This window comes from Uloborus diversus, chromosome 5 (genome assembly GCF_026930045.1).
Source record: "Uloborus diversus isolate 005 chromosome 5, Udiv.v.3.1, whole genome shotgun sequence".
NCBI classification, from domain to species: domain Eukaryota; kingdom Metazoa; phylum Arthropoda; class Arachnida; order Araneae; family Uloboridae; genus Uloborus; species Uloborus diversus.
In genome coordinates, this window is record NC_072735.1 from 180174642 (window position 1) to 180192172 (window position 17531).

Genomic DNA, 17531 nt, shown 5'->3' on the forward strand with positions numbered 1-17531 from the left:
AGCCATGAATCAGTAATTTTGGACAACAGCTGAAATTATGCTCCATATTACATAGATTTAGATTCAGGTCAGAAATCCATGGGAATTCACCTTCTGGCTTAATTAAACAGTCACAAAGTTGATAATTTTGAAATAAAGGGTCAAGTTTCAAGAACAATTACTCTATAAGCCATGAGTCAAAAATTTTGAAACACAGCAGCGATTATACTCAAAGTAATATAGCTTTAGATCCAGCGTACATATTCATTGGACTTGTAAAAAATTTTCGATATTGGCTTTTAAATCCCTTGCATTAGGGTGCGTCTTATTTTTGAAGATGTTATTTTTTCATGAGGCACCCTCTCATTTTGTTCCTTTAGATGGAAAAAAATGACATATCTTAAAAATAAAAATTGAATAAAATTTAGAGGTTGCTATCATTGATGCAAAATTTGAATTTTTTTTTTTTTTTTGCATCGATTATTATAATATTTACTAGTCGATCCGTGCGGAACTCCGCACTGTGCTTCGAATCGTTTCATAAGGTATTTCGCTCTTTAAGAATTTCAAAGGATGAACATTATGAAGAAGAACCGAAAAAAAAGTAAGCGCAGAAGACAAGGCATGTAATTTAAAGACATCAGTAACAAAACCTCGTTAAATACAACGTTGTGATAATTTGATCATCGCTCACCTTTTGGTCGTACATATTTTCAATTCAAACATAAATATCATTAAAAGTGTGGCTGAGTAGTGACTCGTGAAAAAGCAATAATTGTGCATGCAAAACAACAGGTTGTGGCAAACAGAGTCCTGCCCATGTGAGCATCTGACGGGAAAAAAAGAAATATTAAAGAGATATTTATTGGCACAGATTCGAATTGGCGCCATTCTGAGTAACAGCCCGACACCCCAACAAATCTAGCAATTGCGCCTTCCTTTTCGAAAGCTATTCATTGAAGGAATGCGTAGTAAGAAACAGCAAAAAAGGTTTTTGCCAATAATAATAATAATAATAATAATAATAAGATCATGCTTCTATGTTTTGTCATTAACCAGAATGATACGATTTAAAATTATTCGCAAAGCATGGAATTTGATTAAAGAATGACGAAGATCTCACGTAGCGATTGAAACGAACATTCTGGAGAAGTAATAAATTAGATTGAAAATAAGTGTTTTTATCTTTGAATATTGAACTATTTCACATAGAAGGTTGCTTTAACAGTTACGGCTTAAATGCCCGCACATGTTTCTCTTTTAATCGAACACTTAAAATTCAAAACCAAAACCAGTTGAACTGAGTCCGTTTTTTAAGTGTAATTTTTCGAACGTAGACAAAATGTTTTTTTTTTTCAGCAGAAAGCAGAGGAGTAGAAAATGATTTCTTGCTAATGAAGTTGATAATAATTTTAATGCTTTCTATCGTATTCAAGCGAATAAAAAATTAAAGGTTTACTGGGTGAAACTCGTAGTTTTAATTTGGCGTAGTATTTTTTCATTTGTACAAAAGGTCGAACACTGCTATCAGAAACATCTACATTTCAGCATACAATGAAAATGTTTTTCTGCACAAAAAGGATTTCCTTTTGGTAAATCTAATACTTTTTTATGCTTACATTATGCTGAGTGGTCTGGATGTAGTCAAAGCTTAAAAAAAGGAATAACACTCTTCGATTAACAGTCAACTTATCCGAATGATAACTGTAGCCTGCATAAAGGACTCGAATCACCAAGTAGCAATCCCACTGCATTTATTTTATTACGTTTGTATGTTATGAGTACATGTAATGCGTAATACTAATATAAATTTGATATTCTTTCGGACAACTCAAACTTGCCCGAAGTTCGAATAGTTTATAACCGAACGCTCTACCGAAAAAAACTTATCAATTTAACCGAACAACTACGTCCAGTGCTTTTAAGCTTTATTAAAATATGTACACACACACACAGGTTATTTTTTTTAAATATTTTTTTTTACTGAAAGTGACGTAAAAAATGGAAAACTGCATTAGAACTTTGCTTTTAAAAAATGCATAAGAACTACAGGCAGCATCAAGGTTTTGAAACAGCAAGGGGCGTTTTCGAAAACTTGATTTTTAGACCGTAAGTCTATTTTTCTTCATTAGCCAGCCTGATAAGTTTTAAAATGAGAAGGGAATAATATATAACATGAGATATTGAAGAAACATTTTTTTATTCTTGAAAATTTTTACAATTTGTTACCGCAGACTGCTTGAACCGTTATAACTTAGATGGCAGCACGTGTTCATCATTTAACAGAACGGTTAAAATACAAAATAAATTGAACTATGCTCTTTTTTAAGCGTAGCTTTTCGAATGTAGTAAAAATGTGATAAGCTATTTGTTTTTTTGCAAAAAGAAGAAAAAATATATATTTTACCCTTCAAATTGAGGTAGTAATTTTTTTATTTGTACAAAGAGTCAAAAACTCATTAAAAGAATATATATTTCAATTTACGATTTATTATTTCTTTTCTGAACAAAAAACAATTCTATTTTAGTCTCAAATCTTAAACCTGTTACTTATATTTTCGCTTACATTATGCTTTAATTTTCTTACCAGAGCCAAAGCTTAAAAAGGAAAAAAAAATTCGTACAATTCCGAAGTAATTTAGCACAACGTTACTTCAAGTTTTCATATCAGCAAGGAGCATTTTCTTCTCATTTATTTTATTCCTTCATAGTCGTTATTCACTTAATTAAGTGTTCATATAATGCGCGGTATTTCTCTTTATTTTTTGTTGCAGATTGTCCGGACGTGGGCCCGAACACGGATTCTCCTGGTTACGAAGAGAACGCTCTGCCGATCAAGCTATTCAGCTCTGTCGGTCACAGCGCAAATTAAAGTTATAAGTTTAACCGAAAACCTTATTCTGGTTCTTTAAAAGAGGTTTTTCGGCTGAAAAAAACAATTTTTAGACCTTGGGTCTATTTTTCGTCAGTAGCCAGCACCATAAGCTTTAAAATAAGGCGTAAATCAAAGAAATCGATCAAGAATTGAGGAAAATCTGGCGTAGAAACCAAAAACAGGCTACAGAAATAATATACAGTGGTGGACAAAATTATAGACTCATGTTTTTTTTCTTTTGTTTCAATTACAACATGACTCAGTTTAAATTATTTTCATTGAAGTAAAGATGAATAGTTGAAGAAGTAGTTCTAAAATTAGTACGTCTTATCAATTAAATTAAAAAATTCATAAAATTAGAAAATTTGCAAATTTAACATTTTTTCATTACGTGAAACCTGGCCAAAAGTATAAACTCAGAGGTAAAACAATCCAGGATTACGAGAAAGTTTCGTTCCAAAATGTTAATTTAACGCCATAGAATGAAAAAATGTTGCTATCAGTGATTGCTAAAAGTTTTGTTTTTGGAAATTAATGAGAAACATATAAATGCACCGCTGGACAAAATTATAAACTCATTTTTTTTTCATTGTTTTCAATCATAATTTAACTCAGTTAAAAAAACTTTGTTCCAGTAATGGTAAATAACTGACTAAATATTCAGCATAGCTCATAAACTTTATAAAATAAATAATTTAATAAATAAAATCTCAACTTTAATATCTTTATAATACATGAAACCTGGACAAAAGTATCAACTCAAAAGTAAGAAACTCTGAAGTTTGGTACAATTTTATTCAAATACTTAATCGTTTAATATCCAAAAATGAACCAATGCTGGATTACAAACTTACAATACTGCATAAACACAATTATAAGTTGACAAATTTTGAATTTTTTTTTTTTTTTTTGAGTTTAATTAAGTTACATTTGCAATTACTTCGGTAAAACAAAAGCATAGATTTAGGAAAATGTAATTTTGCTATTAACATGGATAAATTGAAAAAAAAAATCAGCATTTGAAATGTTTTAAAAATTAACACTGCATTAAATGTAGCCATTAGTGTAAACTACAAACTTTTAAAAACGAGTTGGGCCCCCAGTTTTCTGAATTACCTCGAATATGCGGCTGGGCATGTAGATTTCACAAGAGTTTTCAACCGCTGCAGTGGCATATGGTTCCATGCTGAAAGTATTGCCCTTTTTAATTCCTCTGTGGTTTGGTACTGGTGCCGATCATGATAGACTTTGCGAACCGTGGTCCCCCAAAGATTTTTAATCGGATTAAGATCCGGACTACGAGTTGGCCATTTGATAACTTTGATACCCCCAGCGCTTGAACCGTTCTTTTGTACTTTTCGCTATGTGTACCCTCACGTTATCTTACTGAAATAACCAGTTACCTCCAGGAATCAGATGAGCAAAAGGTAAGAGATGATCTTCTAGTATTAACTAGGTAATCTTCAGCGTTCTGTCTTCCGTAAAGAAACGCCAATCCTGCTTTACCATGCTGAGAGAGTTATTTATCTTTACTAGAACAAAAATTTTTTAACTGAGTTAAATTATGATTAAAAAAATAAAAAAGAAAAAGAGTTTATAATTTTGTCCAGCAGTACATTTATATGTTTCTAGTAAATTTCCAAAAACAAAACTTTTAGCAATCACTGATGGCAACATTTATTCATTCCATGGCGTTAACATTTTCGAACAACACTTTCTCGTAATCCTGGATTTTTTACCTTTGAGTTTATACTTTTGTCCAGGTTTCACGTAATGATAAAATATTAAATTTGCAAATTTTCTAATTTTATGATTTTTTAAATTTAATTGATAAGATGTACTAATTTTCGAACTATTTCTTCAACTATTCATCTTTACTTCAATGAAAATAATTTAAACTGAGTCATGTTGTAATTGAAACAAAAGAAAAAAAAATGAATCTATAATTTTGTCCACCACTGTATAAGGATTTATGTTATCTTTTGTCATTAATTTTAATTAGTAATAAATTAGATTGTTACCGACTTTGAAAGTATTTCATATTTTATTAAATCATGTTAATTAACTGTAGCTACAATCAACTCTCAACCTCATAACTAACTGTTGGTTAGCAACTCATAGAAACACAAGTTATCAGTTAAGAACTGAAAAAGAAAATTAAAAGAGTTCTATTTCAATAATCAAAAACAAAATTATTGGAATACAACATTAGATTATTTGCTTGACCTTGCTCTTGCTGATGATATATTACGCAAGATTTCACTTCCAGGCGAGAAATTATTTCTAACTGAAAAAAAAAAACTAGGAGGACAAGGCGAAATTGGTAACAAATAAATCTCTATTTAAAACGGCAACAGAACTTGCGTGAAAAGAAGAAATTTTGAAAGAAAGAAAATCATGTGAAGAATCTGAGTCAACTGTAGTGAAAGTATTTTTTTAGCCTCTGTTGTAACTGTATGTACTTTGACTTATTCTGAGTCTGAAGAACAAGATTTTGCAAAAAAGTTTATCAAGATTTGGTCTTATGTTGTTGAAAAGCATTTTCAATTACAAAAAGGAAACTATTGCTTCAAGTAATTTTATTTGACATCTACTTGTCATTTCTGAAGAGAAAAACTCCAAATTGGTCTCTTTCTTAAAGAAACCTAAAAGAACAACTCCTCCAATGAAACACTAAATAGCAGATGTAGAACTAAAACCAAAGGGAAAAAATTGAGGATTTCATTGCTAACATTCAGATTTTTCACCATAAAGGTCTTTTCATCAAGTTTTTTTGAAGAGATATTATCAAATAGTTTGGATGATGAGTAGCAATCAGAAAAAAAGCTTGTATATTTCACATTACTAGAAACAAAGGGGAAAAAATTACAAAATTGATGAATGGTAAAAGACTGAAATTGTAAACCACTGAGATGAATGGCGTAGTGGAACTTTTGCATGATTTTTGTTTGACATTATTACACAGCATAGAAACCATGAAATGTTTCTTATTATTATTTTTTTTATATTTATAGGAAATAAGTATTTGGGTTATGTTTCTACCTTAACCAACCCAATTTCATGTTGATGTCAAATATTGCGATAGAAAATTGTGTATATATTTTTTCTCTATTTTTTTTTTTTTACAATGAACGTAATTTTAATCGCTGGTAGCAACCTCTAAATTTTGTTCAAATTCCATGAAACTTTTAAGTGGGTGTTTTTTCATCAAAAGGAAGCAATTAAAGGGATGCCCCATAAGAAATTCAAAAATTTTTCAAAAAGTGCATTATAAGACGCACCCTACCCTTGCATATGTTAAGCAGAGGACGCATTGGCAGTGTGCGTAAATAAGGAGCGACCACGTGCCTCAATGCTATAAAAACTGTTTTTATTATTTTAGATTATTTTTAATTAGTTAACTATTTAGATGGTTGGTTGGGCAATGTTTCAGTTTATTTATTTGTTTAGCTGAATTTGATTTTGTTTGATTCTATATTAGACTTGTTAAATAAATGCACTGTTTTTACTTTGAATCAATTATTCACAGAAATTATATAGTCCACATAAGTTACAAAAAAAAAAACATCGAACACAGGCTTATATTTTATAGCACTATGCCCTTTACATAATGTAGAATTATGCCCAATTCATCTACTTCTTGCGTTATGCTTGGTTTTAGAATGATCATAAATCAATGTTATATTTTAGGAGGAGGGTTCTAATGTGTAAAAGATTGAGTAAATAATCACCTCAGAATTTTGTATTTATGAAATTTTGTATATTTGTATTATTTTGTATATTTGTATTATTTTGTATATTTCTTTCAGCTGTCTGCGATGCAAATTAATAATCCCCAAAAACTGCCTGCAAAATGAAGCGACATTTGATTAACCGTAAAAATCGCAATCAGCACCATGAAATGCTTATAAATAAGATGCTTAGGTTAAAACTATAAGATTATGCTATCAGTAAATTAAATATCCCAGAAAATATGTTTTAGAGTCACGCTGTTTCTGCTATAAGATATTGTTGCTGTCGTGTGCCAGCTAGGCTGGCAATTTGGAGTGCGCTGCTTCACTTTTCCTACTGTACCGAATTTTGGTGTGAAGTCCAACTCCCGCAGTACACACATGTCATAAGTACAGTAAACTCCCGATTATCGGCAGTCGGATTATCCGCGGGTCGTTGCACATTTTTTATTTAATTGAAACTCATGATTGTGATGTTGTTCGCTTTTAAATTTTACAAATATTTTTTATATTCAATGTTAGCAGATACAATGTAGCAATGTTTTTAGTTACAATGGGGTTGTTTCCTTCAGTCAAAAGTACTACTTTCAGTCACTGAAATTGAGCAAGCAATTGAGAATAAGCAAAAAAAAAAAAAAAAAACATGGACCCAGAAAAAACTTTCATTTTCCCAACAGTTATTTTTTAATTAATTTTTAAATTGTCCGATTTTTCAAACAAGGCGTGGTCTTGATGACGTCACAAATGATGCACTTTGCCGCATCTTTCTACGCGTTTCCACGTTAGGATAATCAAGAAGCGAATGAAATATTGCGCTCTACGCTTGCCAGCAACAGTATCGTTGCCAATACACGTGAGAAAAGATGCGAATTAAATATTTTGCTCTGCGAATGGCAACAGTAAATGGCATTTCATTATTTGTGATGTCATCGGCAGAAGCGTAAATAGTGAAAGCGCAAAGATTTAAGTTTTTTTTTTTTAATATTAAACTTAAACAAATTATTTAAAAAAATGATCAGATCCTGTGTTTTTAAGCATGCTCTTTCAGAAAAAAATACTTTTAAAATTTTGGAAACGACCTCATGTAAATGAATTTGTGAGAGTCATTAATATTTTTTATCTATTGCATACCCTAAGTATTGTTTTTTTTTTACCTATTATTCGGATTATCCGCGGTTTTACTTATTTACGGTAACCGTGCCACCCTATTCTGCGGATAATCGGGAGTTTACTGTACCCGTTTATAGGAAAGGCAACCATTTACAGCACAACAACACATTCACGCAAAGAAAGGACAAGGGCAGGAGAGAGAAAGTATACATTCATGCCCGAGCCGTAATTAGAACCCGGGACCTCCCCATTGCAATCTGACTTCTCTTACTATACAAAGCGGTCAGTGCTACAAGATATGCTACTAAGTAATAAATTTTTGAAAAGAAATGAATGTATTTATGCTCAAAAGTAAAAATATAAATATAACGGCCAAAAAAGAGGGAGGGGTATCGCAAAGACACACAATAGAAATGAAACTTTTGTATTATAGGGAAACATTTTAATGATTCATTAATCACATTTGAATGATATAAATTGTTTTTATCATTCCTTTATTTACATAAAACTATGTGGGTCACTCTCCAGAAAGTAACTTCTGACTGAAGATATTTTTCGATTTCGAAAGCTTTTGTTTTCTTAGTATTTTCATTCTTACATGAAAGTGTTACCTGCTAGAAGTAACTATAAACAATGAGCTAGTTTAATTCCAATTATTTTACTCAAAAATTTTACAAATAATTTAAAAATGCCTTGTTAACGAAAAAGAAAGAAAAAAAAATTAATTTGAATTTTTGGCATCTTGAATTCAAATTATGTTCGCAATCACGAGCGTGTGTGTGTATGTATGCGCGTGTGTGTTTGTGTAGGCGCATGTGTGTGGGTGCGTGTGTGTGTGTGAGTGCATGTATGCGTGTGAGTGTTGTGTATGCAGTGCTATGCATGTAGGCGTTCGTATGTGTGTGTATGTAGGCATGTGTGTTTGTGTCTGTTTTCAGGCATGAGTGTGTGTATGTGTAGGTGCGTGTGTAGGTTTGTGTATGTATGCGTGTGTGTGAAGGATATTGACGCAACCTGGACACGGTTTTCGCAAGAGGAGCAGCATCGTGAGGACCCGGTCGACAGTGATGCTGCAGAGGGTGCTGGTGGGAAAATAAAATCAGCGTAACGCCAAAGACAGTCAAATGAGAACAATAAGCAATCGTGATTGCTCAAAAACTTTTAATGTTCGAAAATAGAGGCCAATTTAATATCAAAGTTGTAATTTTGTTTATTGTACAAACAAAGAGCTTTTTTGATGATTAGTGTGAATCTAATTTTTAGCTCTCTTAATTAAAGTACGGCTTAAATTTTAGTTATCATTTTAGTTCTAATATGTGTTAAAAATAATATAATATTAATATATTTCCAAATAAGTAAATTTGAGAATATACTGGCAATTTATAATTTTGGTAGACTGCCTAAAATCGATGTATTCCCCCTCCATCATTTATTTTCACCCCAGAAGTAATGACATTGATAAGGTCTGTCACGGAAGTGAGGAATTTCCCATTAATATAGGCCTAGTGGATACATTTTTCAGGGATTTTTTTTTTCTTCGTTGCTCCAATCTGCACATGTTAAGCATATGAAAGCATACACGTTCACTTCTTTTTTTTTTTTTTTTACATTAATTTACATCCCCGAAATTCAAGTTCATGGAGATGAGAATTCCCAATAAACACACTTGATTTTTAAAACAAAATCTACTTGTTTTTCAACAAAAATCTCACAACTTCTTTATGTCTGAAAATAAACAAGGGGGACTCTCTTTTGTCATCTTTTTTACTAATAATAAAGCTGAATGTCTCTCTGTCCGGAGGATGTCTGGATGTCTGGATGTCTGTAGGATATCTGTAGGATGTCTGTAGGATGTCTGTGACGCGCATAGCGCCTAAACCGTTCGGCCGATTTTCATGAAATTTGGCACGAAGTTAGTTTGTAGCATGGGGGTGTGCACCTCGAAGCGATTTTTCGAAAATTCGATGTGGTTCTTTTTTTATTCCAATTTTAAGAAAAAAAACTATCATAAATTACGAAATTATCATAACGTGGGCCGTAACGTGTACCGTAACATGGGCACAAGCCAATTGGCGAGATACGAAATTATCATAACGTGTAACCGTAACATGAGTACAAGCCAATTGACGAGAAAATTCACAATACATTATTTGTAAATACAGGCGAACCAAAAGACCTTTTAATTTTTCTATTACGGGCGAAGCCGTGCGGGTACCACTAGTTACTAATAATAAAGCTGAAAGTCTCTCTATCCGGAGGATGTCTGGATGTCTGTAGGATGTCTGTGACGTGCATAGCGCCTAAACCGCTCGGCCGATTTTCATGAAATTTGGCACAAAGTTAGTATGTAGCATGGGGGTATGCACCTTGAAGCGATTTTTCGAAAATTCGATGTGGTTCTTTTTTTATTCCAATTTTAAGAAAAAACGTATCATAAGAAGAACGAGTAAATTACGAAATTATCATAACGTGGAACCGTAACATGGGCACAAGCCAATTGGCGAGATACGAAATTATCATAACGTGGAACCGTAAGATGGGTACAAGCCAACTGGCGAGAGAATTCACCATACATTATTTGTAAATATACAGGCGAACCAAAAGACCTTTTGAATTTTCTATCACGGGCAAAGCCGTGAGGGTATCACTAGTGAAAAATAAAATGTGATGTCATTACTGCCATCTGTTAATGAGAAATGGCATTATGTGTTTGGGTAGCGAAGGTGAGAATTTACTGTGTGACATAATTCCTTGTCCTACTAAAACGAATTAAAACACAATATCAAAAAATTAATAATACTTAAAAAATTAGTATTTAAGACACTTGTGAAAGAAATAATAAATTAATATATGTATATACTTTTAATTAAACAAGTTATTAAACAACGTAAACAGTCACAGCAGGTGTGTGACATGCCACGGAGGTGAGAATTCACATGTTGCGAATCAAATATATATTAAAATAAAAATTATATATTTTTGATGAAACTAAAAATCATTGTCGAATGAATTGTTTCTTAAAGGTTTTACTGTAAAAGGCGTGTGACAGAAAAATTAACACTTTTTGAAAAATGACCACATACATATGTGTCACCTGTCACTGTGTATCATCTTCGTTTATAAGACGAGAAATTATCGTTTTCGTACCATACTAATATTGTCATGTAGTGCAATTGTATCTTATATATGTTACCGTTAAAGTATGAAATCCGTTATTTTATAGAATACCTAGTTATTTCATGGAATAACTGATCGTGTCCTTTAAAGTGTAAAACTCTCTTGTATTTCATGGTTTAACTAGTTATTTTATAGAATAACGGTCCGCAGCCCGTTAAAGTGTAAAATAATCTATATCATATATCTTGCACGACAAATACATTTATCTTCCACCCCTGTGTTACCCCCAAAATGTTCGTGTAAAACCCAGTGTGTCAACAAAAAATGTTTTTGTTTTAGAAATAATGTTCTTTGTAATACTAAGTGTCATTTTAGTAATCCTTGTTGTAACAAATGATTTTATGGTACGTTTCCATAAATAGGGGAGAGTGTTGTGCCTTGGAACATTTGTACTTCGGGACACTGCTAATTTCTAATAATCGATTTTTAGCAGCCATGTTTCTTAATTTCTAATAGTAACCTTCACCACTAAATGGTGTCATAGTAAAAATCAGCATCAAATGAGTAAAAATGATGATTTTGTGAAGGAAAGAAAATTTTATGAGTCCAAAGTAAATATTTTTGAGCAATCACGATTGCTTATCGCTTTCATTTGACTGTTTTGATGTGCTATCATTTCTATTCTATTCTATTCAAGAGTCACAACTGACTTCAACTGTATTTATGTCGAGGACTGCATACTAAGTGCCTTGCCTCCATTATTTTTATATAAAGATAGATGGCAGCACCATCACCGGATCGAACAGTTAGTGAGAATTTTGAACTAGTCCAGGAGCTAATAGCTACCTAGTACTAGCACCCCCAGAGGTATCGTTTCACTTGGAGGACATTGAGACCACGAGCATATTTAACGTCGCCCAGTCCCCTTTAATGCCGACGGTGGGTCTTCGACCAGCGAGGATCGAACCCGAGGCCCTCCGGTCCCGAATCCAATGCCTTACCGATCAGGCTACCACGGCCCTATGCTATCATTTTATTTTCCCGCCAGTACCCTCTGCAGCATCACCGTAGACCGGCTGCCTCACGATGCTGCTCCTCCAGCGAAAACCGTCTCCACTTTGCGTCAATATCCTACACTTACACGCATACATACACGCACGTACAAACAAACACATACACAAACACATACACACACACGCATACACCTACACACATACACAAACACATACACACATGCATACACCTACACACATACAGAAACACACACACGCATACACCTACACACATACACAAACACATACACACACACGCATACATACAGACACCTACATATACACACACACCTACACACAACTACCCACACACTTATGCATGCACACAGACACAAACACATATGCCTACACACACATACACATTCCCCCCCCCTACCACAAACACTCATACACACAACTACCCATACACTCATACCTGCACACAGACACAAACACACACGCCTACATACACACACACACTCGTGATTGCGAAAAACATAATTTGAATTCCAGATGTAAAAATTCAAATTAATTTTTAATTTCTTCATTTTAATTCATTTTCTGTCTTTGTATTTGTAAGTTTAATCAACTGAATTTATTTTGTGATAAAATAGTATAGTACTTTAAATATTTTACTTATGAGAAAATAATGATAGTGCATCCTGATTGACTATAATTTTGGTTTTTCTTAAACAACGTGGTGATTGTACCTTGGGACAGCCAAGCATTTTGTACCTTAGGACACGTTCCAAGGTACAACATATACATCGCTCTTAATAATTAAGGTATGTTTAGGAACATGGAACAATGTTCTAATCTTATGTAGTCTTTTAAACACATGTAATGTTTTATAATAATTCATAATTCATAATTAATTATTCATGATTTAATTCACTACCATGGATTTTTTTTTTTTTTTCTGGTGCAAAATTGGTTTAAGTATATGGCTGTTTCCTGAATCATGAAGACTTTCCCATAGTACAACAGGATGTGTTCCAAGGTACAATAGGATGTTGTACCTTGGAACAGCTTTGAACTTTGAACTTTTACTAATGGCTGGCAATATTTTATTTTCAAACTCTCTGAACTTAAAAAAATATATTGCATAGAAGTATGTTGGGGTATTTTAATGTGACTTTTAGATTTGAAATTTGATTCAAATAATTGACGTTAAAAATTAAAATGCGAAAAGTGTCCCAAGGTACAGCACTTTCCCCTACCATTTATACACTGCATAAATTAGATAAATTGCTTCTTTTTCATTTTCTTACTTTATCATTAGTTTATTTATAGAATACCTAGTTATTTCATTTTAGATAAATTGTTTATTTTACACATTAACAGTCTCTCATTAGTTAATTTATAGAATACCTAGTTATTTCATAGAAAAACTAGATATTCTATAAAATAACTGCATTATAAACTTTAACGGTAATATATACAGACATGATATAATGTATTATTATGCATAAAAAATTAACTTCTAAAAACATAAAAGTAGTTTTTCAGTCAGCACTCTATCCATGCAGGAAAAGCAGACAAGTATGAAATCTTCTGCAATGTCTTCTGTTTCGTTCGATTATGAGTGTGTTTAAAAAATGCACTTTTATTTTCAAATGTATCTGAACTATCTTTGTTGTTTTCTTCATACGTATTAAATTTTTGACTCCTGTCACTTTTCAGGTATACAGAAACAAGCCAAGCGTAGCTGAAATACTATATCCCAGTGACTCTTACAAATTTTGGGAAGGAGCTGCAAAAATAGCAAAGGTTAGTCTTATGCTTGATCCTTTATTTAAAGCTAATGAATTTAATTTATCGCGCTTTGTATTTATTCTCTGCTGAGCTTTAGGAAATCCATTAAAAAAACTATTGTTAAAAATAGGGTCATTTTTGCTTTTATGATTGCATTTTTCTACTATTTAAAGCAACAGAGAAGGGAAAGTGTTTCTCCTGGAATTTTTAGAATCCCGGACTTTTAAGTTGCTCGAGAGAAAATGCTGGATAAGATCAACATAATGGGGCGAAGTAAAATAGTTAAGATAACTTGTACCATTTTCAAAATGAACAAATTGGAAATTTGCATAAAAATAACTGTATATAAAGAAAGAACAATGCATTTTATTATAAAACTTGCATTCAAAATTCATTATTTTTATTTTTGGCACTAAACTTGTACTTTAAAAAGTAATAGAAATTTTTCGTTTTTTTTTTATTTTCAGAGCTAAGTGAAAAATAAATTACTTTTCTAATGAAATATTTTCTGTTATTAAAAGTCTTCTTGATTAAAAGAATGAGTGAGAAAATAGACTAATAAGAAAAGTAATTAATGAATTACTATGTAATAAAAATAAATGTGTAAAAAAATTAGTGAATGAATAGGAAAATAAGTATGTGTACAGGGCCGACGAGAGGCCATGGGAGCCTAGCCGGAAACTAGGGTTCCGACCCTTGAGAGGGCCCAGTTTAGAATCGGAGTAGTTTAAATTTTATAAGTTTTTTTTGGAAGGAGGGGGGTTCTTCGTAACCAATTTGACGAGGGCCGCCGTGGCTCTCGGCGAATCTGGATATATATATCTCTACATAGTATAAAATGAAGTCCCCAAAAAGCGTCTGTGTGTTTGAACTCGCAAAACTCGAGAACTACCCGGCCGATTGCGCTGAAATTTTCACAGTTTGTTCCTTTAAGTCCTGAGGAGGTTTGCAGACCAGTTCGAAAACAATTCCATGAATAATTCTTTTTCTATTCCAATTTACATCCAATTTTCACATAAATTCCCGAATATGGGGGTGAAAAAACACTCGCAAATAGTAATATTACATATCGTTAGAAAGGGTAGAATTTTCCGCGTTCTACGCAATTTGTTTCAATGCTCTAACTTTATTATGGCGGGAGTTATTTGCGTTTTTAGCTCGAATTTCTTTAGGCTTAGATGAAATTTAAGCACTTCTTTCTTCATTAAATAAACCAGTAAAAAGTGAAGGAATTGTCCAACAGCTTTCTTTTTGACGCCGTTGGAAAAAGCGACCTTTTTTACTCCAGATTTAACTCGACCTATGGTCGAAAAAGTTAGCTTTTATCTCGAAAGGAAAAAAAGTTACAAGCCTTTTTAAATCAAGTTTAAAAAATCTCGATTCCATTCAAATTGTGAACCATTTTCTTTCGCATTTGAATTCCTTAAACTTATTTTATTTTGTGTTTCCATAGTTACGCATTTTAAATCCATCTTTCTGGATTTAATTTCTTAAAAGTATTTTAATATCTGTCGTCATTGTTTGGAAAGGAAAACATGATGTTTTATTTTTTTATTTATGTTTTACGTTTGATTGTTGAATATACGTCACTTGACACAATTTTTATTTTCAAGGTAGACCGGGCAAAGCCGGGCAACGCAGCTAGTATTTCATACTAAAGAGATTTTCTTTGAAATATGATGCTTGTCCTGGATTTATTAATCCTGCTCATACGTGCCCCTGGCTTATTCATAAGTGCTCGTCCCCCCTCCCTCTAGGAGCACATGTAAACAGTTGAAGACATTTCTGAAAAATATCGTAAAATAAAGAAACAATTTTTAAAAAATGTATGACACAAAGAAAAGACTATGACATCATGAAGACAACTTTGCGTTAAGAAATTGATTTTTTTTTTTTTTTTTTTTAAATAAAGAAATGAAAGAAAAAAAAAAGTTCACATGTGCCCCCTTTCCCCTATAAATTTCAACTTTCTAATAATTCAAGCTTTTATTATAATGTAATAAAACTATATTAAAACGTTTTTTGGTATATGCACCATCTAGTTTGCAAATATTATTTTGGTTATGATCCCAGGATCCGTGAAATAGTTTTACGCTCATTAGAATTTTAAAAGCCGACTAAGTTTGAAGACAGCTTCTGTAGATTACCTACCACAAGAAGTTCATCAAAGTTTATGCTACTCCACTCTTTACGTTTCAATACTTATGAATCCCAACATATTCAATTATTAATCACAGTTACTATTGATGTGCTCCCCTGCCCCCATTTCCTGATTTTTTTTTCTACTCATCTGAAACTAAAATAAGTTTTTTTCTTAATAGTTTGGAATTCAACAACTTCAGCAGATGGGACAACGCTTGCGCAACCGTTACATGGAATTTTTAACTTCATCTCCATCAGAGGTATTTAACATTATTCATAAGTTTTGAAGCTCATTGAATAGTGAGATACAAAATATAGATGCATATGAAAACGGCATGCGTAAAAGTTGAGAATAGTTTTTTTTCTATTGAAAAATTATTTATTATAAAATGATTGATTAATTTTAAGTTAGTGTGAAGTGTGAGTTAATCGTATTAATATGTTACTGACGCATGAAATGCAATCAACAGGGAATCGGAACACAACACGTATAGCGAGGATTTCCGCCAAAGCGATGCCCGAGGATGAATTATTTATTTTTTAACTGAAATGCAATTTCAATATATTGTCACCCGTTCATAAATAGCGTTTACAGGAAAAAAAAATCAATAACCTATGGGAAAACGAAAGAGCAAAAATATTGGCAGCTAGAGTCCGCGAAAACAAAGAAATGAAAAATCATGAAGATGGCAAAAGCCTTAGAAAATCATTCTCGTCTAATGTCTTAAAAAACATAGAAATTTCAAAAAAAAAAAAAATATATTTAAAAAAAATTAATTTGAATTTTGACATTTTGAATTCAAATTACGTTTTTCGCAATCACGAGTGTGTGTATGTAGGCGTGTGTGTTTGTGTGTGGGGGTATGTGTGTTTGTGTGTAGAGAGTATGTGTATGTGTGTCAGTGTAGACATGTGTGTTTGTGTATGTGTGTGTAGACATCTGTGTTTGTGTCTGTGTGCAGACATGAATGTGTGGGTAGTTGTGTGTATGTGTGTGTGTAGTTGTGTATGTGTGTGTGTATGTGTTTATGTGTGTGTGCGTGCGTGTGTGTAGTTGTGTATGCATGCGCGTGTGTGTAGGACATGGATGCAACCTGGAGACGGCTTTCGCTATAGGAGCAGCATCGTGAGGACCTGGTCAACGATGATGCTGCAGAGGGTGGCGGTGGGAAAATAAAATGATAGGACGCCAAAAACAGTCAAATGAAAGCAATAAGCAATCGTGATTGCTCAAAAAAATCAACGAACTACTTAGAATTAAATTAAATACAGAGCAAAATCAAATTAGGAAAAAATAATCCCTTCCAGGTGATTACCCCCTAGGGGGCTGTCCATAAACACTGTCACACTTTTCCCCCAACATTTTTGACCCCTACCTCCTTGTCACAAAATGTCACCCTTTGTCGTGTGTCACGCTATTTTTTTTTTCATAAACATATCCTTATAAAAAAATGCGCGATGTCACACTTCTCGCTACCCCCACCCTCTTGTTTCAAACTGTCATAATATTCACGATCCCCCTGGTACAGATTATTTTTGTGCGAAATTTAACAGTGGGTGGTTTAGGTTCGTCTGTGCATTACAAATAGAGGGAGACATTTTTTTATTGTTGTTGTTTATACCACCAAACTAGAGCCCCACTAGATCCATGAAAATTATTTTCATTGTTCATCTGGAGGGGAATGAGTGATCACTTCGTGTATGACATTGATTTTTGCTATTCAAATATCATTGTATTTGTACTTTCAAACCATTCTATAACAATCATCTTTACTAATAATAAAGCTGAGA

At 32.8% G+C, this 17531-nt stretch overlaps 1 protein-coding gene across 1 annotated transcript in view; it reads left to right on the plus strand.

Moving 5' to 3' along the window:
• Nucleotides 1-10391: 10391 nt before the first annotated feature.
• The window catches only part of LOC129223316 (venom acid phosphatase Acph-1-like), a 31778-nt gene continuing 24638 nt past the window's right edge, over nucleotides 10392-17531 (plus strand). Inside the window, exons 1-2 of the mRNA XM_054857883.1 lie at nucleotides 10392-10418; nucleotides 13527-13613. Of these exons, the coding sequence (XP_054713858.1) occupies nucleotides 10392-10418; nucleotides 13527-13613 (114 nt within the window). The remainder of the gene's footprint in view (nucleotides 10419-13526; nucleotides 13614-17531) is intronic.